The sequence below is a fragment of the Paralichthys olivaceus genome, chromosome 14, assembly GCF_024713975.1.
Source record: "Paralichthys olivaceus isolate ysfri-2021 chromosome 14, ASM2471397v2, whole genome shotgun sequence".
Lineage (NCBI taxonomy): Eukaryota > Metazoa > Chordata > Actinopteri > Pleuronectiformes > Paralichthyidae > Paralichthys > Paralichthys olivaceus.
Genome location: NC_091106.1, coordinates 22,248,878 through 22,272,766, shown reverse-complemented (window position 1 = coordinate 22,272,766; position 23,889 = coordinate 22,248,878). Strand labels below are relative to the sequence as shown.

Genomic DNA, 23,889 nt, shown 5'->3' with positions numbered 1-23,889 from the left:
ACTAAAACCTCTAAAGAAACCCTGAAACTAAGCTTTTTTTATATTTCACATAATGAAAATCTTGATAAAACAACAGTTAACGGACCAGTTATCCATCAGACGGCTCCAGAAGAAGAGGTGAGACGGACAGGAAGGTGTTTGGAACTAATTTTTATTTGTGTCAAGGCAAAAAGGAAATTTTACACTTGCTCAACATGAGATTACAGTTCATAGCAACAGAGGAAAATTAAGGACCTCTTGGGATAAACTGTCTATATCCAGCTTTACAATACCTGCGTTAAGTTTTCTCAATAACAAAACGTTGCCAAACTAAATGTTTTCTTCTGTGGATTAAAAAAAAAAAGTGGTGCTGCTGTTGCTGTGGTTCTACTGTTCATCAGTTAGTCGAGTTGATCAGACCCAAAGTCGTGGCTGAAACTGTGAACTTAAATTTAAAAAAAGCGTAAAATCCTGACACTGGTGACAAACGACTACTCACACACTGGGAGGTTTACGCTCCCTGTGCTCTTGTTGTATCAGGCTGAGGGGGCAGAGCGGTCGTCCTGCAGCCAGAGGCACCAACTCTAAGTCGCTTTGGATTACGGCGTCAGATAAGTGACATGTAACGTAGAGCAAGGTCAGACAGGTGTCAAAGGTCGTGTCAGGGGTCAGGAGGAGGTCTTGATGTCGGTCGGTCTGTCAGGTCAGGTGTCATTGTGTCATGACAACAGTCGCCTAGGGAACAAGAAGCTGCAGTGTTATTCACAGGAAGAGAAAGAACTCATCAGTTACTTGTTGACTTCTTATCAGACTACGGAGCAATTTCATCAGCAGAAGATTGTACTTTGTATTTCATGAACATCTAACAGCCTCTAATGGAAGAAGAAGTGCTGAGGATAGAGAAGTATATAAATGTAGGGGTGAGGAAACAAGCTAACATGCTAACCAGCTTTCTTTGTCACTGTAATGGAGGATTGTAAAAAGGAGGCAATGAGTCTGCATGAGCAGCCAAAGAGAAATAAATTATTAAAGAATAAAAAAGATAGAGTATTGTAAACCTGACTTACAATCTGTCCTCAATGAGTCTCGGGTTAAATCTGTACTTTCATGCGGTTGAGCTCTATCTGATCATAAATCACCCAAAACACATTAATATCAGATGTAACATTGGTACCACACGTCCTGTTACTCATTCTGGTCCCTGAAGCAGTAAACACGGTACTTACCGGTCGTTTCTGTCATGTGGTCTCAGTAGGTACGAGGGCGTTTGTGCGATTCCTCTCTGGGAGGATCAGCCAGCATCACCTTCATCTTCACTCCGTTAACGACCCGACCGTGAAGCGCTGCCATGGCCTCGTCTGCGCACTGAGGGACGGACAGACAGAGGGGAGACGAGCGGGATTCATTCAGGGAGACAAACTTAACACGAACCTGGTTCATTAAAAAAAAATAATCCGATAATTTTCATTTCAACATATCGAGACACAGACACAGAAAGAACAGGTGCTGGTCTGTGTTTAACAAGTTATCCTCAAAGTTAAAGCACAATGTTTGTTTTGTTGCTGCAACGCTTCCTTCATGAAGTTCTTCGTGTCTTTCTCTGGTTTGTCTTCAGCTTCAGTCCCGACTCTCACCTGTTTCTCTGCGTACTTCATGTATCCAACTTTCCTTCCTGGAACCAAATGGACCTCGATCAGGGAACCAAAGCGACTGTAGTGACAGACGGAGAGACGCCATGGGAAGAAACAACATTTAATTGAACTGCAGGAACATTTGTTAATGCTGATTGTCTGCTGCGTTATTAGAGAGCACTTAGCCTGATGCCCCCGACAAATCTGCGCTGACTGTGCTTAAGAGTTGTGATCGATTGAACCTTTGACCCTCTGGTTAATGGACCATCATTCTGAGCATTGGGTGGCGTATATATACACAAGATGTAATTTTACTGATGAGCAAATAGTTCAAATTAACAGACAACGCAGGACGAACTGACCAGAAAACGTCCTCCAGCACATCCGGGGGCAGCTGGGAGGGGGAGAACACGACAAACAAGCGCTCCTTGGTTTTGCTGTCAGGTGGAGCGAGCTTCTTCGGCGGGGGCAAGTTGACGTCTGTCTGAACCCGAGACATTGTAGAGACGGCAGAGAAACCCTGGGGGATACAAAAGAAACCCCACCAACTTTAATATGTTTTATTTTTTATACCTGGTGGTATAAAACATCCAAGGTTAAGTATGTGTGTAATTACCAACTTTATTTCATCAATTATTCACCCTGCAAAATGTCATAAGTGTCAGAGGCCTGGGGGAATAATTACCCAGAACAGTAATTAACTTTGAAATGTTGTTTACAGGGTGAGCCGTTTTCTGAAGTTTTGATTTTGTCCCGAAGGAAAATAAAATATAAAATTTTTCAGATTGAAAAAATTGCACAGGCAGTTTTTTTTTGTTAATTCCTGTGGAGCGGGTTCAATAAATGTCTGAAATACAAGAGCAATGAGCAGAAACCTCATTTTCTTTCATTAAAAAAAGCTTTTAGAGGAGTTTGTGAGTGTTAATCTTACGCAAAGACGATGCAAGTGACAAATGAAAAAGTGGGAAAATGACTCAAAGTGACGAGCGGGTCGATCTAAACGAGTTGATAACTCAGGCATTGATTTCCTGAACTTACAGGAGGTTTCATCACTTGACTGTTGGAGGGTCCGTTCCACACTGAAGACATCATCTGTGCTGCGACAAACTGCATCGCCATCCGACCTACAGGACTACACACAGAACACACACAGAACACACACAGAACACACACAGAAACAAACACAGAAACACACACACTGTTTCACTATGTGTCCACATTTTGCAGCTCAAAGATTGGTTGTTGTTGTGGTCATTTTAAATCTTTGGAGAACTAACAGCGGTCTAACATTTTTGGTCCCAGTTCTTAAATTAATGGATATATTAACTTTGAAGGACACTTCTGCTTCATGCCTCCATTAACGTCTGGTCCTGTGTATTGAGTAGATAGACATGTGTAGTGTGTGCATGTGTGTGTGTCTGTACCTGCTGCGGTCCTCTCCATCATCGACGAAGTTTACCACCAGTCTGTTTCCAGGTGGATATTCAAATCCATTCAGCTTCTCTTTGGCATAAACTGCTGATCCCAAGTTACTGTAACGAATCAGTGCGTGACCTGAGAGCGCAGGAAGCAGACAAACAGCCGAAAGCATAGATTATAAAATATGTAGCTTATTCTTTGAATTCAAAAATCAACAATTTGAACACATCAACAATCACAGATGAGATGAATTCCAGAGATTTTGCCTGTATCCTGTTGTGTTCTGTAACTAACTTAGAGGGAATCATGAGACCCAACAACAAAACTTGTTTAAGACTGCTAGATAAAATACACATCAGGTTTATTTTAAATCCCTTAAACAGTATTAGATCACTAACCTTTGCTCATTCCATAAGCGTCTCTCTGTAGCTCGCAGTACTCCATACCAGGAATGATGTCGAACAGTGGAAAGATCTGCTCCTGTGTAAGTGCGGCCCGCGTTGAAATCATCAGACTCCGCGTGAAGTCACCGGAGCGGAAGTCCATGGCCTGGTAGTTCCCAGGGTCACCTGTAGAGGGACAAACATCAACTTTATCAACACTACGGAAGCTGGAAGATATCGAATATATGTTATAAAACTGACTTCCTGCCTCCCTCCACACACTTTACCCTGCACATGGTGCTTTGCTGCCACCTACAGATCAGTGGGATCCTGTGAAACCACTGGCAGGAAGACAGGGACACACTAACTGGACCAGTGTCTCTGTCTGAAATGCTTGTCAGATGGTTGGATCGCTTTGGAATCCACCTCATCCTGGATTGACTAAACTTCTTGTCACAGACCCTGATAAACAGTTCTAACAATTCTGATACACAGTTCACACATAATACAGGAAGAAAGAAACAACCACTTGAAGAATCAGAATAGAAAAGTCTCTAACAACAAAGATGACAGTTGTGTTATTGTTCTAAAAATCTGATTTGAGTGTCAGTGCTGTGTTTATTTCCTAGTGTAAAGTGCTGAAACACCTAAACACAAATATGACAGAACAAGCACCGACAAAAAGCGTTTACCCATTGGGACGGGGTACTGGTTCATGGTGTCATTACCGCCCATGTAATCCCCTCTGCTGGATCCCCCACTGTAATCCTCTGACGCTGTAGCCTTGGTGCGAGGTTCAGCCAGGATCGCCCTGTAAGCTAATGACATCATCACAGTAATGAGAAACATGTGGTTTACAGAGAGGGACGATCATACCTGGAAACTCAGTAAACATTCTGTTAAATGTTTCTTAGACATCTCAGTAAATGTCCTGCTACTGTTTCTTCTGCAAATAATGAAAGGAGTCACACCTTTGTCACAGTTCTCTATGGCATGTGCAGCTTGGGAGGGTTTGTAGTATCTCACGTAGCCCAACCCTTTACTTTCCCCAGTGAACTTGTTCTTGATGATCACGCAATATTCAATATCACCATAATCCTGAAAGACAAACAGAGAGGGCAGTTATAGCCTAACCCCATTTAATGTTCTAGAATCACCTGCTGTCCTTCATATGTGAAAGACAAACTCTGGAAATACTTTTCTTTAGTTCATGTCTGGAAACAGCTAATGACAGCGATGAGGCACAGAACAAGTAAGTTGAGAGGGAGGTGTCGTTACTTTGAATGTGTCTTTGAGGTCCTCCTCTGTGAAGGTTTTAGGGATCATGACGAAGATCCTGGTCAGCTCTTCATCCTCAACATCTCTGTGTCTTGTTGACGACCGTGACTGGGCAATGAATACCTGAATGACCAGAAAAGAAGAAACAAAACCGGTACAAACATTTGGTAACAAGTTTAAAAGGGAAAACATTAAGACCTTCACAGTGAGACAACAATGAATTAAGGATTTTCAAACAATTACATGATTTATTTGTTGTCCAACCTTGATTTCTAACATTTAAATCAAGTTTTGATTTGACGCTTAAAATTTAACTTGAACACCTTTAATTTGTATTCATTCATTTCAGCTATGGATTTTGTGAGGTACATTGCACTCTTGTTTAGATATGTGTTATACAAATAAAGTTATTATATATTATATTAAGCAGGAGAGAACGATTTAACAAGCAACTTTTACTTCTCTCTTAGTTTACATGTCTTTGCTTGTCTGCTTCTGATACTCAGACACCAGAATGGAAGATAATAAATCTGCAGTAACTCAGACACACAGGACTTTCTCCACTGTTCTGGATCATCGAGATAATCCACATTCCCGAGCTGTGGCTCTCGGGGACTGTTTGAAGTTTCAGGGGGTCACTGGACAAACGAGAAACCCTGGGACCCAGTTTCTACTAAAAACAAGTCGTTAGAGGAGTTTTCATCAGAATCTAAATCCACCTTCACACCAACAACACACACACACACGTAATCTAAACACGCCAGTAGATTATACGTGAACACGTGGGATTAGGAGTGAACTCACACTTCGAACACAGCTTCCTCTCTCCAGCGCAGCTAGCCTAACATGCTAACGAGCTAACGAGCTGCTCTCCATGGGTTTTAACGGAGATTTAAATTTTTTTTTTTTTTTAACCATTAGCATCCCACTGCTTTAATCCACAGTGTCCGGTACCTTGACGGGTTTCGACGACTCCGCCAGCTGCTTCCCGTGCATCTCCTCCATGGCCAGACAGGCCTGCGAGGACTTGGCGAACTTGACGTAGCAGATGCCTTTGGACTCCTTGGTCTGTTTGTCCTTCACGACCCAGACCCCCTGGATGTCCCCGAACACGGAGAACGCGTCCCGCAGCGCTTCCTCCGTCATGGAGCGGCTTGTGACGACGAACAGGCGGCTGTTGGGAGGGTCGTCCAGGTTCTCGGTGGCTTGTTTGGTCGGGTACTCCTCCATGTTTGTTTCCTGTCTGAGCTCGGTGCAGCCGCGGCTGTCGGTGCTGCCTTTAACTGCTCCCCGGCACTTCCTGTTTCCTGTGGTCGGTGATTCACTTTAACAATCATCAAAAACAACCAGGGGAAAAAAACCTAAAGCGGGTTTTAATCACTCAGTTGTTATTTTTTATTTATTTATATCGTTTGTGGTTAATATTAAGTCAACACACTCAATAGTTAGAGCTGAAAAACTGCAAAGAGAGGGAACGTTTACTGCCATCTAGTGTCTGGGAGTACTCAATGCACAAGGATGCTTCGGAGAAGATACATACATTTGATGTTTAACAGATTAACTTTATTATAAATAACTTTATTTACACACATTCAACCCAATATGTAGGACTTGAATTAAGAAAATGATTTGTTTGTGAATATAAATACAGATCTTTTAAAATGAACACATAAACACTGATGTTTCTATGATTAAATCACCAACTAAAGCAACCGGACTCTCATTAAAATAGAATACAATAAGCCGAGACGAAAATAAAACCTACTGAAGAAAAATGATTTAAATCAGAATCAGTATCTGGGTTTATTGTCGAGTAGGTTAACACATACAAGGAATTTGCTGCGTTATGTTTGAGCATAAACACAACATATCGGGTGAATTCTGGTAACCTGGGACATTTGTGCAATTTTGACTTCTGCGACATATTCCAATATTTGTTTTGGACATTAGATCAACATATCATACGTTTCTGTAATCCTTAAGATGTTTACTGACCACACCAGAAGATAGAATGCAGATATCATTCTCAGACAGGGCAAAGCTTTTAGTGTTCTCTGTACCAAAAAAGAAAATTCTGTCTGAATCAAATAATCTTGGACAGGTCACTTTGTAAACTGGGACACATATATCAGGGTTTTAAAAAAAGGTCTCCATTACCTTCCTTTATGCATGTCAAGGTCAATAAGTAACATTGTCTTATTTATGAAAGATTTTTATCCTCAACATTAATCTCGTCACAATCTTATGTCATTGACCTTGTCATGCAGAGCCAAGGGGCGGGACTTCTGATTGATACTTGCCCTGCCCGCTTCTGTGACATCACCACATTGATTTCAGTCACATGATACTAAACTATAGTCAAAGTTCTGTCGACTAGATTTTGTTCAACCAGGAAATACACTAGACTAAAGCTTAGGTGTCCCACAATATTAACCAATGTCCCACATTACCCAAATTCACCCAAATAAATAAATACAAACATATAAAAGTATTGATCAGTGTAAAAAATATAAACACAATGTGCTCTTTAGACGACAGGTATGCACATTTGACGTATGTACAGTATGATTGTCATTTGTCACTGTTACTAGGGAAGCTCAAGTTTCACGGTTCATGTGAGGACATTTATCATCAGAGTCTTGTGACTTGTTTGTTATGAGGGTACTTCACCTATAAATATTCATGTGAAAGATGATGTATTCCACTAATAGAACAGTAACTATGGTCTTATTGTATAATTGTACAAATATTGTATTTAAGCACATCCTTTACTCAACTGAAACTAAACTGGAGGAGCACTGTCAATCTGAGTGTATCCTGCACAATGACAATAAAGCTTTCTATTCTATTCTATCTCCAGACTCTGTGAAATATATAGAATAAAAGAAACTGTTGAACTAAAGATTGTGTACACTTTCATATTTTTCATAATACCAGTTACAAAAGCTTAAAGTATTCACGTGCGTCCTTATAAGGCCACTTCAGCAGGTGTCCTTTGCTTCTCAATGGAAGCTGGTCACGCGACGAGAAGCGGGGACGCGTCCCAAAACACGCATGGCACCTTCTCCCCTAGCTCCTAGCTCCCTAACTCCGCTCCCTCAGAGCTAGGAAGGAAACACGAGGTTCAGTGATTTGACTTTGACACGTGCACTCGAGGGTTAAATCTCCTGGAGTTCATTGATCCGCTCATTAAATTAATATAAAGAGAGAGAGAGAGAGAGAGAGAGAGAGAGAGAGAGAGAGAGAGAGAGAGAGAGAGAGAGAGAAGGGAACGAGTCTTCACAGAATTGAGACGCGGTGACTACGTGCTCTACGTCACGGTGCAGAGGAGAGCGCGCGGCACGTGACCGGCGGATGACGTCATGAGCCGGTGAGCGTAAAGCGCAGTGACCTTCTTTACGACCGTCACACGGAGAGAGGAGCCGCAGAGAGGAGCCGCCGTTCGACCCCGGAGCCTGTTCACCGACACCGAGTCTAACTCACAGGTGAGCTCCTCGTCCTCCTCTCCGGCTGCCGGCGGAGGGTTTGTGACTTTCACGCCCGGAAACGATGCTGGAGCGCCGCAGTGGGAGCTAACGGCCATGTTGGGGAATAGCTCGGTTGCTCCGTTTGCGCTCCGAGCTCGTTATCTAATTGAGTCGTTGTTCTCCTCCTCCTCCTCCTCCTCTTCGGGGTTTGTGTGTTTAAACCTAGTTCAACTTATTTGTCCTCTCGGACGCGGTGAAGCTGAAGCAGGAGCGACATCCACACCCCGTCATTGAGGCATCCTTGACCCCGGGATGGGTGACACATCCCCCGGCTAACGGCGGCGGGTTTCTAAGCTAGCTTCCCCCCCCCCCCCCCCCCCCCCCACCCCCACCTCCAGCCTCGTTAGCCGCGTCGAACAGAAACCGTGTAGAACCACGTGTGTGAATCAGAGTTCGGTGACAGCTGCTGTCAGTCAGTGAGGAGGAGAAGCTGTGTGTCCTTGGTGCAGGAGCAGCCCGCCATGTTAAGACGGAGAGGAGGAGGAGCGCGGGGGGGCTCATGGTGGTGCTTTCCTACTCTGACGTTAGCTCTGTGCGTGCTAGCAGCTCCGTGGCTGCTTCAGTGTGAATGAAGACGTGTTTAAAAACACGTCTTCTGCGTATGAAACGTGTCGTGAACGGGTTTCAGACGCAGGGCTCCTCTCGTGTCGTGTGTCACGTCCTCCTGCAGCGGGTGAGGTCGAGAGAAGACAGACACTCAGGTGGTGTTGAGCCCGAAAACCGGTACCCCTGCTAAAACGGTCCCTCTTATGTAATTCATCACCCATCTGAACTCCCCAACTACACTTTTCTCTTTTCTTTTATTTGTATTTTACATTGGGAGTGTAGATGGAGGACAAGCTGACGTAGTGCAGGTTCATTACATAGCAGATGAGTCATACTTAAGGTTACGTGAGGACAGACTATGCAGGGGGAGCATGTTTTACTGTAACACTCATATCACTGTCATGACTCATTTTAAACTTGTGTGTTAGCTGCTCATTACACATATTCCCTCTTTTTAAATCTGTTATCCACTCGAGCATTTTCCTTTGTGCAGGTAAGAAGGTAAGGGTGTTGTCCCTTTCTTTGAAACGACCTCTGCCTGATGCCAACCAGCTCAAAGGTTAAAGTCAGGAGTGTTTGAAAGTAAAGAGAGTGGAGCTACAGGTGCAGATAAAGTCTTCACCTCAAACGACCTTCACAGCGAGGCCTCGGTCAAACTGCAGCAGTGGAGGAGCTTCCTGTCTCATCCAGGCTCTATGAATAATAGACGCACACTTTTCATTTCTGCTTTTTAATCTTTTTAATCTTTCTGTTTCCATCCAGCTGACAATGGGAGACATTGCCAAGGGAAAGAAGGCTTTCGTCCAGAAGTGTGCTCAGTGCCACACAGTAGAGAACGGGGGCAAGCACAAGGTTGGCCCCAACCTCTGGGGTCTGTTCGGACGCAAGACCGGCCAGGCAGAGGGCTACTCGTACACAGATGCCAACAAGAGTAAAGGTCAGTTCACACGAATAACCCACTTATCTCCTGGAAACGGAGCGAGTGAAGAGGAGGAAGGCATCGTCTGAAATTGGCTTAAAGATTTTTTTAATTTGCTGTGAATTAATGAAAACTACTAACTATGGAACATCTCTAAAATACCTTTATGATGAAGTTAGCTCATCAAGTAGTCAGTATTTTATTAACTATTAATTGATAATCTATAATTAAGTCTTTTAAGCAACATGTGACATTTGTTGTTTGTAGCAGCTCAAAGATGAGGCATGATAGTGAATTGTTTTTCAAACACAGCACTTGACGATTTATATTTATATATTTATATTCACCAATGAGAAGCTGAACCTAATTAATGTTTGCCATGTTAGATGCTAAATGTTACCTGATTACTTTTAGTTACAAACTTTGTTGTTTAAAGTCCTGCTCTTAGATCTTTCATTTCTGCACTGACGTTATCAGTTTGTACTCGTTTGCTTTAAAAGTGCCAATTAGTTGAACTTCCACCACTGATATCTGTTTCCTCCTCACTTCGAGCTCTGGTCTCTCTTAGTTAAATCTCTCTGATCTCTTAGATCACAAAAATGCCACAGGAAGTCATTCCTGTCTGTGCCCATCCTACTTTACAATTCCTCCCAGTCAACAGACTGGACTCATTACAAGCTTATCCATTTGCACTAAATATTCAATGAACAGTACTCACCATATATTGTATATATTTCATATTTTATTTTTATATGCTATATTTTTATCTTTTACTTGGAGCAATTGTAACAAACACAATTTCCCCCCTGATATCAATAAAGTATTCTGATTCTGGTTACCCTGAATGAATAATTTATCCCGTTCCTGGTCATCACTGATTGTCCGTCTTTCTCCAGGTATCGTGTGGGGCGAAGAGACCTTGATGCAGTACCTGGAAAACCCCAAGAAGTACATTCCTGGAACCAAAATGATCTTCGCTGGCATCAAGAAGAAAGGAGAGCGCCAGGACCTCGTTGCATACCTGAAATCTGCGACGTCATGAACCAGTCACAAAAATCAGAATATTTAATGCCATTTTAATGTCTTTTTGTTCATTTGTAGGCCTGCCCATGGTTGAAAAATGGTTTTATGTTGTGTCATTTGCAATAACCTATTTTATGTTGTGTACAGTTAGAAAAGTGGGACTTCCTGTTAGCCAGTGAATTCACAACAGGTGTTAATTGTTCAAGTGACAAAACATAAAACTTTTCTTGTTTTTATTTTATTTTCTGTGTGAATCGAAGCTTAACTTAAAACTAATTATTAACTATTTAAATTTGCTAGCTAAGATCAGTCGCCTGGTCTGTCTCTCATTCTGTTTGCCATGAAATGATATATATGTTACTTTCATGCGAGCAGAGCCATCCCCCACCATACTCAATTTTTGAAACTCACAAATCATCTAAGATTATCATCAGAGTGATAAAGAGAGGGAAACTTGAGGTTTTGTTGCTAAACTGGTGCTGACACTTGTTCTACCCCCCCTGTATTCGTGGTAGGTGGAGTTTCCGACCTTTTACAATGACCGAATGAATTTTATCAGTTCTGTCTCTCCTTAAACCGCAGCTGTCAGAAACTCCCACTTGCCATGAATTCTCCCCAGATTCCAAGGATTCAACATTTTATCCCCTAGAAGATGAAACTATTTACAGCTAAGAATTGTAGAATATAAATGCTGTGTATATTGATTTCTTTAAAACCACCCCCACAGTGCTGCGATACCTGCTGTGTGAAATCAGCCGGCATACGATCACCGTGCCGAACAAATGTTGTGGAGCTACTGTGTTCTATTGGAAAAGTCAACATCCAGAGCGAAGGAAGGATTTTGTTATTTACCTGGTTTCACAGGCCTGAAGGAAATTGTTTTAACTTATTTTACTGTAACCTGACAGACCTGAATATGTAAAGTATTTTAATGAGGTTGCTTCCTGTCAGTGTACGCACAGCAATATACTGTATATGCACATACATATGACCATGTGGTAGTGATTTTGTGTGGCTGTGGAAAGGATGGATGGAGGATCAATTAAATGCAGACGTTCAGAAATGCGAACACGACTGGTTGAGTTTTTGTTTGTGTAAATATTTTAAATAGTCAGATTCAGTTAATAACACTAATATTTCTCGACATCTTTTAACCGATGTTTGTATTTATTGGGGAAACACAAAGTGCTGAGCATCTGTGAGGGAGGTTCTGTTTTCGTCTGTTTGACAGTTAGCAGGACTATGCACAAACTGCTCCGCCGATTGTCATGAAAGTTTGTGGAGGGGTCGGACATAACCCGAAGAAAAAAACATTAAATGTTAGTGAGGATCCTCGTTTTTAAGCTTTCTTAAATGTTGCAAAATTTTGTAGTTTTTCTATATTTTTGTTGATCTCCTAGAGAACCAGAATGGTGCTCAGAGACCCCCCCTCAAGAAATCACATCATGTTTTTTTCAGTGTTAGGAGGTAAAACTGATCCTCTAACGTCTGTTTTCAGGACAAAACACTTTAAAGTCTTCATTGCTTCCGGTTTAAAAACACTTTGAGTCTCGCTCGCTGCTGCGTCCTGGATATTTTCTGCCCTCGTGTGTAAACGTAGTCAATGTGGAGCAGATTTCATCACCTGAGGCTGACGGGTCAAACAGCCACTCCAGGTCGCGTAGTGATATAGTGGCAGTGTTACATAATCGTCCTCTGCTGCTCGTGAAGTCTTTCTAGGAAGTGAAGCGGCTGAGGGCAGCTCAGGCCTCGTGCTCGTGTCACGTTTGCCTTCGATCAAAGTCCGGTCAGCAGACCTGTTGAGACCTGAATCTGCGTCTCTAACAACACACAGCCGAGGACATGAAGTTATCTGTGCTGGAAACTCGTGGAATTTAACGACAATACATAACATGGGGACATTTATAGAAAGTGACACATACCAAAACCTTAACCGTCCCAAATATATACCCGCACCTTGACCTGATTCTAACCCGAAGCTTGAAACATCAGTCAGTCCATACATGTCGTCACCACTTGGTCAAAATGTCCTCACAACGATGGTTTAATACCAAAGTTTGAGAGACAAGTACGAACACATGCGCATGTGCAAACCGTGAGATATAAATACAGCTGACATATGATCCTGAAACATGTCTGAATGATAAACAGGTGTGTGCGTGTGTGTGTGTGCAGTCACATGACACAGTTTGCATTGACAACACAGACCTCAGTATGTGTTTGAGGTCTTCTGAGGTATAAACAGAATATACTATATATGAGAGAGAGAGAGATATACTACGTGTTGATCCTGGATCTTGGAGGGTTGCAATAATATATTTGGCCACAAGAGAGAACTGTTGTCCTCAGTATAGTTGAGTTTTTGACATTTAGTGGATCCTGTTTTTCAGCCACTGCAGCACAGAGCACACGTTTTCATTGAATCTTTAATCTCACTGAGGTACTTGTTCAAAAATTCCTCATTCAATTACTAAGTTGGAGATTGTTGTCTTTCAAATGTCCTCTTGCAAATGTCCTCATTAATCTGATCAACTTCAGTTCTAAGTTTAAACCTTTCCAAATATGCTCATCCTGGTCATCGCCATCTCTTTTTGTTCTTTTCTTCTGCAGTCACACAACTAAATATAAATACAGATTTGAAGATAAATAAATGAAACAATACAGAAGTTGTGCATTAGACTAACACAGCCTGTAAAATATGGTACAACACACACACGCGCGTATTTATACGCTTGTCACTATGTAATTGATTTTCGGATTTGATTTACTTTGAGGTCTAATTTATTAAACATATTAAAAAATTATAAAGCTCATTTCTCAGACAAACAACACGAGTGTGTGTCTGAACGTGGCTGAGAAAGAATCCAGAAAAAAAAAAAAAAAACCTCCAGTGCTTCAGTTTCCAAACATTCCTGATATTTTCAGATGATCTCATTGGGGAAAACTTCACCGTGGGAACCAGGCAGGATTTATTTTTATTATTTCCCAGAATGACTTTGTCCAAATCTTCATTTACACACGCCATCACTGAAGTTCCCTGTCACCATGGCAACCACTGGACTGAATCACCTGACTGTAAAAACAACAGGAAGTGAGTTAGCAGGTGCTTTTGGCTTTTTAAACGCGCAGCAGAGGCGGACGCGCTTCTTGTGGAGGACGTGCAGGTTTGTCATTTAGCTTCCTCACTCGGTCATATCTCAACGCACAGACGTGCTACACACATATTTACATTCAGGGGGAGTTACGCGTCGTTTTCTCCGATGTCCGTTGCGAATAAATGCGCAAGAAACCCGCGTAGAAGTCGTAGAAAGTAGACCTTACTTGAGACCCCCCGAACCTGCCTGTGAATTATCAGATTTTAAAGTTCTCCTCGGCATTACGTTAATACTCTGATAGTTGTAAGCTCAAACAGTAGTATTTTAAAAACAGCAACTGCTTGTGGAAAATTCGGCTAAGTTAATAATGTACTTTATCGATTATATAAAGCTAGTAAAGGCTAAACTCGATCGTATGAACAGTGCATTTCTGTGTTTACAATGATAAACAGAGACAGAATGAACAAACAGGGTTTTTTTGTATTATTTTATCTGCAAAGCTTTTTTATACATAAACACATTCTCATTATTTGAGTTGAATAATAAATATAAAACCACAATATAGGAAATTAAAACGATTTGAAGTCAGGATTCATAGTAATAAACATCAGTTTTGTAAATATTGCAATATGAAAACCCTCATTTCAGACTGTAGATTGTAGTTTCCTGTTCTTCAGTGATGTCCAGGGACCTTAGGAGAAATAGTACAGTCAAGTAGAAATTCACTGTCATCATCACAACTGTCACAAAACGTCGTAGCACACAAGAGGAAGTCAAACATCTCTTTAAAACTGAATGAAAGTTATTGTTCGATGATTCATATCCACTGAAAAATGATATTACTACAGTTAAACCTTGTGGAAATGATGATAAATCTCTTCTGTGAAGGTGAAAAGTAAATCAATCAGATTTAACCAAACAGCCGAGAAATAACTGTTTGATTTACAACATCAGCAATGACTCTGGAAAATCCTTTAACATTTAATAGGTTTCACTTGAACTGTGATGAGTAATAACTCAAGATCATTAAGATATCTTTAATATCTTTAAATGCAGAATTATCTTATCTTCATCATATCTTTTTTAACATAACTTGTTCACAAGCTAAAGAAAAATCTCCTGTCGTGACTTTAGGAGCCTCATAATATGAAGCGCTCTGTCAAGAAGCCTTTGTCGTAAATCATATGATTCTTCTCAGGAAACTTTCTTCCTGGAGTATTTTTAAAGGTCAAGTCATGTGTGTGTGTGTGTGATATACATATTTAAAACATGAGTCTTCAGATTCAGTCGCTCGCGCTCGTGAAGATTTCGACAGAGACGTCACTTGTGTGTTTCCCAATGACGACATTTGAGTAAAGAAGGAGGAATCGTGTGTCATCTTGTCCACACGTGTCCATCCAGGATCTCACCCAGTTGATGTTCTCGTCAGATTGTCCACGTTGTCTGTCTGTGCACATCGTTAGAAACAATCTTTACGTGTCTTTTGTCAAACGTCTGCAGATTTCTGTTAGTTTTCAGGTTTGTTTCGGACTTGAATCGCAGCACGAGGTCCGATAGTCTCAGAGTGAAGTCTCTCTCATCTGAGCGACAAAGCAGAAACACACAGACTTAATGTTCACGGTAAACAGGAAGGTTCTGACTCTTCCAGCTGTTCTGTATGAGAAGCTAGTGTATGGCGAGCGTGGTAGCAGGTTTCAAATATATCTGTTGGTTTATGAGAAGTTGAATTTGTCTGTTTCTGTTTTCTAAACCGAGAGGTCGTCTGCTCTCGTCCGGCTGCTTGTTCCGCTGGTTTTACTGAATCTGCGAGGGCAGCTCATGTCCCTGCTCCCGGGGCTGTAGCAGTCAGTGTCGGCCCTCAGGTATCCTCCATCTTGGCTCTGAGTTTTACTCGCCGGCTGCCACCCGGGCGAGTAGCAGCTCATCTGGAGCATGTTCACCTCCTCCACCGCGGCAGCAATTTTGTTCTTCTCCGTGGCCATGTTCTCCGAGTTTTGTTGGTTAGCCAGGCGGTGTGTTGGGAAGGGCAGCGGCAGGAAGTGAGAGGAGCCAATCATACACTGGGTGAAGTCTGGAAGAGGGGTGGACGGCGGTGGAGGAGACAGAGAGAGCTGCTGGGCCAGAGAGGTTTTAGCTGGAGTGATGGCCTTCCTCGTGAAGCGCAACCGCCTAAAACACAGAGTTTGAGCCTTTTTAGTTGAAAGATACAGATTGAATCAAGACGTCATAGTGTATTTAAGAACAACTGTGTGATGTGCTCCTGCAGAACTAGTTAAAATCAATATACCTATTTGTTCGATGTTCTCTGTCGGTCCTCCCTGCTCGTGACACAGGCGTTCTGTTCTGAGTTTATGTCTTCAAGCCCAAGTCTAAGATAACCCTGATTACATCATCAGATTTACTTTATCTGACTTAAAAAGATCTGCCAGCGACACACACATCCAATTGTACTTCTCATGTTGTGTAATACAAAGACTGACTTCATGCTTCTGTTACTGAATGCATAACCTTACAGGGCCCATGACTTCTCGGGGCCACAGTCTGAAAAAAAAACACACACGTGGGCACAACACAACAACAGAGTGAAGTGATGCCCCTGTTTACTTCCATATTGCCTAAGTTGTGTAACGTTGAGAAAACGTCCTCGTCAACAATGTTTTGATTGGTTCCTGACTAGAACCAGCTCAAGAACCAGAGCTAACTTGCTGGAAAAGACTTGTGTGCCCTCAGTGGTTTGTGAGTGTGTGAGTGTGTGAGTACACAACGCTCCTACCTGCAGCAGTGTCTCCACGCCAGGTGATGCAGCTCCAGCACGCTGAGGACCAGAGAGACGGCCGACACAGCCAGCATGAACACGATGAAGACGTTCTTCTCTGTCGGTCTGGACACGTAACAGTTCACGGGGTGTGGACACGGCCACGCCTGAGAGAGAGAGGCGGGGAGGGGGAGAGGGAGAGAGGGAGGGAGTGAGGGAGGGAGGAGTGAGTGTAGGCTTAAATGTGTTTTTATCATAGAATTAAATCAAACTGATTCAGGTTTGTGTTTTTACCTTGCAGACATACAGAGGATTGAGAAAGATTCCATACAGGAAGTACTGGAGACACAGAAACACCACCTGGGTGGAGAACAGTCACAGTGAGTTCTGATCCATGAGAAGTAGAAATACACAGCTCTTCCATAGTTAAATACTATCATAGTAAATCATGCAGTGTGATATATTTTCATATTAGGCCACAGAAGGCAATTCTTCAACAAGCATCTATAAAGACATTGAAAGCAGAATTCGTCACTTTACACTGAATTAAGCTTAATATGTAAACCAATTAATTATTATTATATATAATTGATTTTATCGTAATTTTATTTCTGCAACAACATTATTTGATTAAGTAATTAAAGACTAACTGCATTTCTATGGTGGTTTATTGTTTATCTATGGCAGAAGGAAAAAAGAGACAGTGTTCGGTGAGTAAAGGAATAAAGTTTGATGCTGAGAGTTTATGAAAGATATGTCTGTAATCAGCTGATAATTTCAAACGTCTCTTTTTAACACTTTAAAATTGAACCTTGTTGGTGTTTTATGAGGAAAAAAGTGCAGTCGGGAGGTTTTTCTTAGACGTCACACACAATATAAACATAACTGGAATGTGTTTTAGAAGAAAACTTTGACAAGGCACATTTAAAACTTCATTAATTATTATTTGTAGCTATTTGTGGACAGAAAACTCACAACAATGACCTAGAAGAGTCTTAAAAGCTCCAAGATAAAGTAGTAATAAGTAATGTTTACCTCCATGACGCTTCGTATCAGTATACTCAGTATGTACGTCTGTAGCAGCGCTCCCCTCAGACGAACTCGACCCGCCAATGGACCGTCTCTTTTGTCCTCCTCTTCTTCCTTCTCTACTCGACCCCTCTGTTTCTCTCCTCCTCCTCCTCCTCCTTCACCTCCTCCCGGGTCTTCGTCTCCATCACTTTCATCTTCCTCCTCCTCCGCCCTGCTCCTCCTCTTCTCCTCTCTGCGGACAGTGTGCATAGCGTGGCCCATGTAGATGAGACTGGGAGTGGACACAAACACGATCTGGAGCACCTGGGAGGAGATCAACCACATTTACAATTGACACCAAAATTAAAGGAACAACCCAACCTTAGTGCATGAGGTTATTAACTATAATCCCCATTTTCTATTGTTCCAGGGGGACAGTGAGTTTAGTTCAATGTCTTAGCTGCAGGTTTAACTTTGAAAAAAACAGCACTGTCCCGAAATGATCAGAAACCAGTGGCTGCAGGAAAGGAAGCAAATGAATCTTAAAACTAATGTTATACAAGTCCAACAGAACACACTGTACACGTCAACAACCAATATTTCTACTGGGATAAAGTCAAGATATCCACAAACATGAATAAAGCACGCGGCACTGGAGACGATGTATTTTAAATTTGAGTTAATTGTTGTCCACACTGGCCTGAATCTCTGTGTCTGTTGTTCACAAGAATGGACGAACAACCGGGAAACAAAAAGCCACTGGCAGAGACTGACATTAGGTCGGGTAGTAAATTACCCAGTATCGTATGTGCGCAATAGGGAACGCTCGGTCGTAACAGACGTTCTCGCAGCCGGGCTGTTCAGTGTCGCAGTTGAAATCCTCCTGTTCATCTCCCCAAGACGACTCAGCGGCCGTCCCCAGTACCAGGATGCGGAAGATAAACAGGATGGTCAGCCACACCTGCGGAGACGAGACTTTTATCAAGCTGTCACATCCGACAATATGGGATAGAAGATCATTCTAATTTGAAGGATCTAACTTTATACAGGAAGTTTTAAATTAAGCTCAGAAAAAGTTGAGCACATTTTACTTTGATTTAAAAAGATTACCCTTCTTTCAGAGAAGTCAGAGCGACTCTACTGACTCTTTGCTCTTTGTTTTATTTATATTGACTGTGTATATGTCTGTCTAACTCTACTTTAAACATGTGGAGTGTGTGTGTGTGTGTGTGTCATACCTTGCCAACAGAGGTAGAATGCTCCTGTACTTCCTCCAGGAAGTTTCCCAGTAGGCTCCAGTCGGCCATGACCGATTATAGATCAGCACAGATTTGTTTTACTTCCCAACCGATGATCTCTCAGCAGAACACAGACGCCAGACTCACCTGAGGAGCAGACGGCACACGACCTCTTTCAGAGAACAGATTCTACCTCAAAGCTTGTTTGCATTCAATTCACTTTGAAAAAACGCTGCATGAAAATCCCCCGAAATCTGGAAAAAAGGTGCATTCGCTCAAATAAGTTTATGTTTGAACGTAACGTAAAGGTGATTTATGACACTTGGCATCCGATAAGAGACGTAGGATCACCCACTGCACCCAACTCCTATTATTTACCCCTGTTCGATCTGAACAACAGTTTTGTAGTAGTATGTAGTTTTCACTAAACGTTTACATAAAGGAAACCAGAGAAGAATCTGAATCTTGATTTTGTGTGTGTGTGTGTGTGTCTGTGTGTCTCTTATCGTGATCCTGTGACCCTCCCTGCACCACGGCCCTGACCCCATTAATAAAAATGTCTGTGCCCACGTCTCAGTTTGGCTTCACTCTCAGTTCCCACACTCCCTCTCAGTCTGTCTCTGGGGAAGGAAAACGTAGACGTCTACTGTAAACACTGCTGCCTACCACACACACACACACACACACACACACAAACACACACTCATATATAAATAGTACAAACAAGACTATGCGTCTGGTACTCCCAACAGTGTTCACTACACCCACCAATGAGAAGGTTAGGTCAAACATAGTGGAATTTTCAGATTAAAAGTAGAACGACACGTAGTAGATCCACCAGGTTTGGCTGCTGAGCATTAAATCCCTAATTCTAAAGATGATCAGGTCGTTCATCTTTGATAAAAGTTGGTTTTTAGACATTTCAGTTGTTTTCCAGTCGGCTGCACTCTTCCCCTGGTCTCTCTACATCACCGACTGTCGCAGCAGCCACAGTAACAGACACGGTATTGTCCTTTCAGATGACTCTTCAGTCTCCTTGAAGCGGTGGCACAGCATCACAAGTCTGTGGTTGATGAATTAGCATCTTGGTGCAATGACTCTCTTCTCCCACTGAACGTGTGTAAAATCGAAGACACAGTAATCAGCTTCAAAGTGACTCCTCGTGCTGAACTAACCACGTCTAAAGGTGCTGATGTTGATCTGGAGCAAAGACTCCGACATTGTTCCTGACAACAAACAGACGTTTTGAAGCTCACTTTGCTGCCGCGACCAAAAAAGATCCAGCGACAAACTTTGTTTTTACCCCGAGGAAAATGTGCTCTTTTAATGTCGCCTCTGAGATAATGAGAGTCTGTTTTACAGACGTTTGAGCTGAATCAGTTTTAATGTTCCGCCTCGGTGCTTGAGGTAGTAACTTGAAGTAGCACAATAGTCTGGACATGTTCTTGAACTTTTCCTGCAGGGGGTGAGAACGTCAACATTTTCCAGAACTTTTCCATGTGTGGACAAATGTTTGTTTGAGCCCACATGAAAATACAGCAGGAAAATCCACGTAAAATTCACAGCGAGCGAGTTGGCGTGTTGATGACATGTCTAACGCGTGACGGAGCCACACACACGGAAGATGACAACAAAGATTCAAGGGCTTTTGATGAAAACAGTCGTCAACGAGAAACTCCCTCAATGAAATCTTGTGTCTTTCTAACGTTGGATCATGAAGAGTTGTGTCTGAAAAGTTTAGTAACTTTCTGAAATCAACAATCTGACGTTCACATTGTGTCAAAGTTGAGAAAAGAAGATGAAGATCTCCAACCCAGTCACTGTCCCTCGCCTGAATGTTCCGGATATTTTCCTGTTGTTGTGAAGTTGAAAATCTACCGCTGCGTTCTTCACGTGAACGGCAAACCTCGGGAAATGTGCTGACCCAATTCTTTGGAACATTTTCTGGAGTGCATGTCTTTTTTTAACGGTTCAGAAAGGCTGCTCCCCGCTTGAGCACCAAGGTAATTATTGTCCTTTTTTTTTAGGACCAAGAGATAAAAAGATTTTCCTGATATTTCGATGCACAGACGTCTGACTTGACCTCTGCGATTTTACCGTCATGCCAGACGGAGTCTTTGATACGACTCTGACCATCGTGTCATGGATTTAACAACTTTTTTTTTTTCATCCAAACCAGTGTAAAGCTAACATGCAATAATATTATTCAGCTACATGAAACTTAACGGGTCGTAACATGCTGCGTAAGCCAGTGGAAAATGATTATACTGGTAAAGGTCAATCTTCCAGTTGACACAGTCACAATAAGCGAAACACATTTCCAGCAGAGGGTGAGTTCGTCATTTCTCAAACCACAGAGCACGTGTCACTCATCGTTTCACTGTTCCGGCCTGTAGCTTCTGTCTGTTTCATGTCCATTCCATTTATAAATAACATCATCTCGTGTTTTATCATCATCCCACCCGGTGTCAGAGGCCGCTCGGTGCAAACTGCCCCAAATTTCAGATGCTGAACTTAAAATCTGCCTTCAGGGAAAAACCACAGTTTTTAAGTTTTTTTTAAATCAGATCACAGATTTATTCTAAAGTATATTCCATTAAATGCCCCTCCTTTCCTGTTTTTGTAAAACCCAAAAAGCTCCGACCTCTGTGCGTGTGTGTGTGTGTGTGTGTGTGTGTGTGTGTGTGTATGTATGTGTGTGTGTGTGTGTGTGTGTGTGTGTGTATTTACATTGTTTTAAAGTGCTCCCAGCATCATTAATAACAATATTACTTCCTTGTATAGACTTTCACTTGACCTTTGTGTTACTGTATGTGTGTGTGTGTGTGTGTGTGTGTGTGTGTGTGTGTGTGTGCATGTTTCTCGATTGTTGAGGACACACTTTGAATTGAAACCATCATTTTCATCAAATACTATTTTTTCCTGGGGTTGAGGTTCGAGGCTCGTGGTCAGTGTTAAGTTTATGATGGTTAGTGTAACGGAGCGGGAACGCATCACATCAGTGTCCTCACATCTAAAGACAGACAAATGTGTGTCTCTGTGTATGCACCCATTATCCAGCACTCAGTATTGTTCTGCATCCTGCGCTGATAACACACACACACACACACACACACACACACACACACACACACACACACACACACCACTGGTGGTTTTAACATAATAAATGATTATTCGTTGACATCGCTCAGACCTCAGGATGTTTTTAATCTGATAATAAACTTTATTTATAACGTGCACTGTTACTATTTTGTCAACATCAAAAGCAGGAGAATCAAAGACTAAGACTCTTTTACACTGATTCTTCTATTGTTTTTTTATGTAATGTTAACTATAATAATTCTTCTTTTACAGTGTTTGAGCTGTGAAAATGAACCTGTGATGCTCTTTACACACTTTTATAAACACAGAAATAAACGGTTTATTTTACACTATAGCCAGAAACATTGGTAAATTGATGGAAACAAAGATTAATTAATCTCCACATAGTTTTGAGGACTTTCTAATGGAGCCTTTATTTAACTTTTTAAATCATGTGAAACTCCATCTACTTATGTGTCACCGTCTTAATTAACTGTAAATTAATTTGATTTTGAATGAAATATCTGATATTGGAGATTCATCTAATTTACGTTGAATCACAACGAGAGAATATTGGGCTGTGTCTTCCTCGTGTGTTTGCAAACTTATTTTGGGGTAAAAAGTCTCTTGGCCTGAAACCGAACCACGAGAAAACAGTGCTTTCGAAGAGGCGTCATTGTTGGGGGGATAAAATGCATAAGGATGAAAACTGAATAAAATACAATCACTTGAAATGTATGATTTTGTAAATATTTGACTTAGAATTAAAGTTTAAAAGTTAAAAACCAAGTCATGAACACGTACTACACTCACTTTACCTGTTCTAGGATGCAGAGGCAGGGAGCTGCCGAGCTAATGTATAAGACAGTCGCTGCAAAGTCGGCGCTCTCGTCTTCCTCAGCAGCTGCTGTTGAAGTCCCGTTGAGCAAGGCACCTTTTCCCCTTCCACTGATCCTCAGCAGCCGGTGGCGGCAGAAGTCTGCTCCTGATGTGGCTGTAAAGACTCTTCCAGTAGTTTCGGCTGCTGTCTAGTCACCAGTTTGTGTCCAAAGCCCAACTGAAGTTGAGAGAGCTTCAGATTCTCAGCAGAGAGAAAGAGAGAGAGAGTCGAATAGACAGATGAAGGAACGGATGAGTTTGTCCAGCTGAACTGAGAGAGTCAGAGACACGGTCAGATCACCAGTGAACAGACGAGAGAACAGACTGAGTCTCGGGAGATAAGACGTCTCAGACTGAAGTTTGAACCAGCCTCCTTCTCTCTCTCTCTCTCCCTCTTCCAGTCTCTCTCTCTCTCTCTCTCTTCCTCCCTCCCTAGTCTCCATCTCCAGAGGAAGTGGGCCTGGTGCCCCGCTGCCTGCCTCCTCTATTCAGCTCTCATGTATGTGCATGTATGTGTTTGTGGTGTCTGGCATCTAGAGGAAGTCAGATATTGTACTAGGACACAATGGCTGCAGGTCTGAGTCCTGCATTCCTCCATGTCACTCTATTCTTCTCCATCAATCTCTTTGTCCCTCTCTCGCTCTCCAATCAGTGACTTAACTCCATTGTGAGAACAAAGTTAAATCCACAAACAACTGTTAATACGTCCGTGTGCTGTGAGTGGATTAAAACCACCCTGTGCCAGTAAATAGCTCGTTGTTTCCATTCCAATTCTAATCATCGATTAACAAACAGTGGGAAAGTTACTGTTCTATTTTTAGGAAACATTATCAAGATAATAATCATTTTAATATTATTTATCTATCTATCTATTTGTCCGGCTACTTTAGTTTTTCAGGCCGGAATGACCTTTTGCGAGACACCGAACCGTCGAGTGTGTGAGAACAGTGTGAAGCCTGTATATGTGTAGGTAGTGATAGAGAGAGAAGCGGGTGAGTGTGACCTAAAGCACTTTGAGCGCTCGATGTGATGAAGCGCTGTGTACATGCATCAGTTTACCACGTGGATACAATCTGCTTGTTACACACAGATGACGCAATTATTGATTTATCTGTTGCCCAG

General features: G+C 42.1%; 3 protein-coding genes across 3 annotated transcripts; 1 reads left to right on the top strand and 2 right to left on the bottom strand.

Annotated features, from left to right (window-relative positions):
• Positions 1 to 135: 135 nt before the first annotated feature.
• rbm45 (RNA binding motif protein 45) lies at positions 136 to 5,978 on the bottom strand. Its single transcript, XM_020086980.2, has 11 exons — positions 5,645 to 5,978; positions 4,691 to 4,813; positions 4,384 to 4,510; positions 4,105 to 4,230; positions 3,428 to 3,598; positions 3,035 to 3,164; positions 2,649 to 2,742; positions 1,973 to 2,130; positions 1,614 to 1,689; positions 1,206 to 1,344; positions 136 to 714 (listed from the first exon to the last, which is right to left on the bottom strand). Exons 1-10 carry the CDS (start codon positions 5,918 to 5,920, stop codon positions 1,228 to 1,230), a joined length of 1,398 nt encoding a protein of 465 aa, XP_019942539.1. The 5' UTR covers positions 5,921 to 5,978; the 3' UTR covers positions 136 to 714; positions 1,206 to 1,227.
• A 1,732-nt stretch (positions 5,979 to 7,710) lies between these two features.
• On the top strand, positions 7,711 to 11,774 carry LOC109635887 (cytochrome c). The gene is made up of 3 exons (XM_020097363.2): positions 7,711 to 8,175; positions 9,526 to 9,700; positions 10,579 to 11,774. Exons 2-3 carry the CDS (start codon positions 9,532 to 9,534, stop codon positions 10,722 to 10,724), a joined length of 315 nt encoding a protein of 104 aa, XP_019952922.1. The 5' UTR covers positions 7,711 to 8,175; positions 9,526 to 9,531; the 3' UTR covers positions 10,725 to 11,774.
• Positions 11,775 to 14,282: 2,508 nt separating this feature from the next.
• On the bottom strand, positions 14,283 to 23,171 carry LOC109630150 (gap junction alpha-5 protein-like). Its single transcript, XM_020088176.2, has 7 exons — positions 22,707 to 23,171; positions 18,805 to 18,951; positions 18,363 to 18,527; positions 17,591 to 17,890; positions 16,850 to 16,915; positions 16,574 to 16,722; positions 14,283 to 15,969 (listed from the first exon to the last, which is right to left on the bottom strand). Exons 2-7 carry the CDS (start codon positions 18,871 to 18,873, stop codon positions 15,546 to 15,548), a joined length of 1,173 nt encoding a protein of 390 aa, XP_019943735.2. The 5' UTR covers positions 18,874 to 18,951; positions 22,707 to 23,171; the 3' UTR covers positions 14,283 to 15,545.
• Positions 23,172 to 23,889: the final 718 nt, after the last annotated feature.

Bases quoted from the DNA above. Each gene is read 5' to 3' on its own strand.
- rbm45 (XM_020086980.2), bottom strand. From the start codon at position 5,920: ATGGAGGAGTACCCGACCAAACAAGCCACCGAGAACCTGGACGACCCT. The intron at 3,165-3,427 runs GTTAGTGATCTA...CTGCGCTCTCAG, and splicing joins CGCTTATGGAATGAGCAAAG to GTCACGCACTGATTCGTTAC. The intron at 1,345-1,613 runs GTGAGAGTCGGG...TCCGTCCCTCAG, and splicing joins TGAAGTACGCAGAGAAACAG to TGCGCAGACGAGGCCATGGC.
- LOC109635887 (XM_020097363.2), top strand. From the start codon at position 9,532: ATGGGAGACATTGCCAAGGGAAAGAAGGCTTTCGTCCAGAAGTGTGCT. The intron at 9,701-10,578 runs GTCAGTTCACAC...GTCTTTCTCCAG, and splicing joins AGATGCCAACAAGAGTAAAG to GTATCGTGTGGGGCGAAGAG.
- LOC109630150 (XM_020088176.2), bottom strand. From the start codon at position 18,873: ATGGCCGACTGGAGCCTACTGGGAAACTTCCTGGAGGAAGTACAGGAG. The intron at 17,891-18,362 runs GTAATTTACTAC...ATCTCCTCCCAG, and splicing joins TTGCGCACATACGATACTGG to GTGCTCCAGATCGTGTTTGT. The intron at 15,970-16,573 runs GTAGGAGCGTTG...TCTGTGTTTTAG, and splicing joins GCGTGGAGACACTGCTGCAG to GCGGTTGCGCTTCACGAGGA.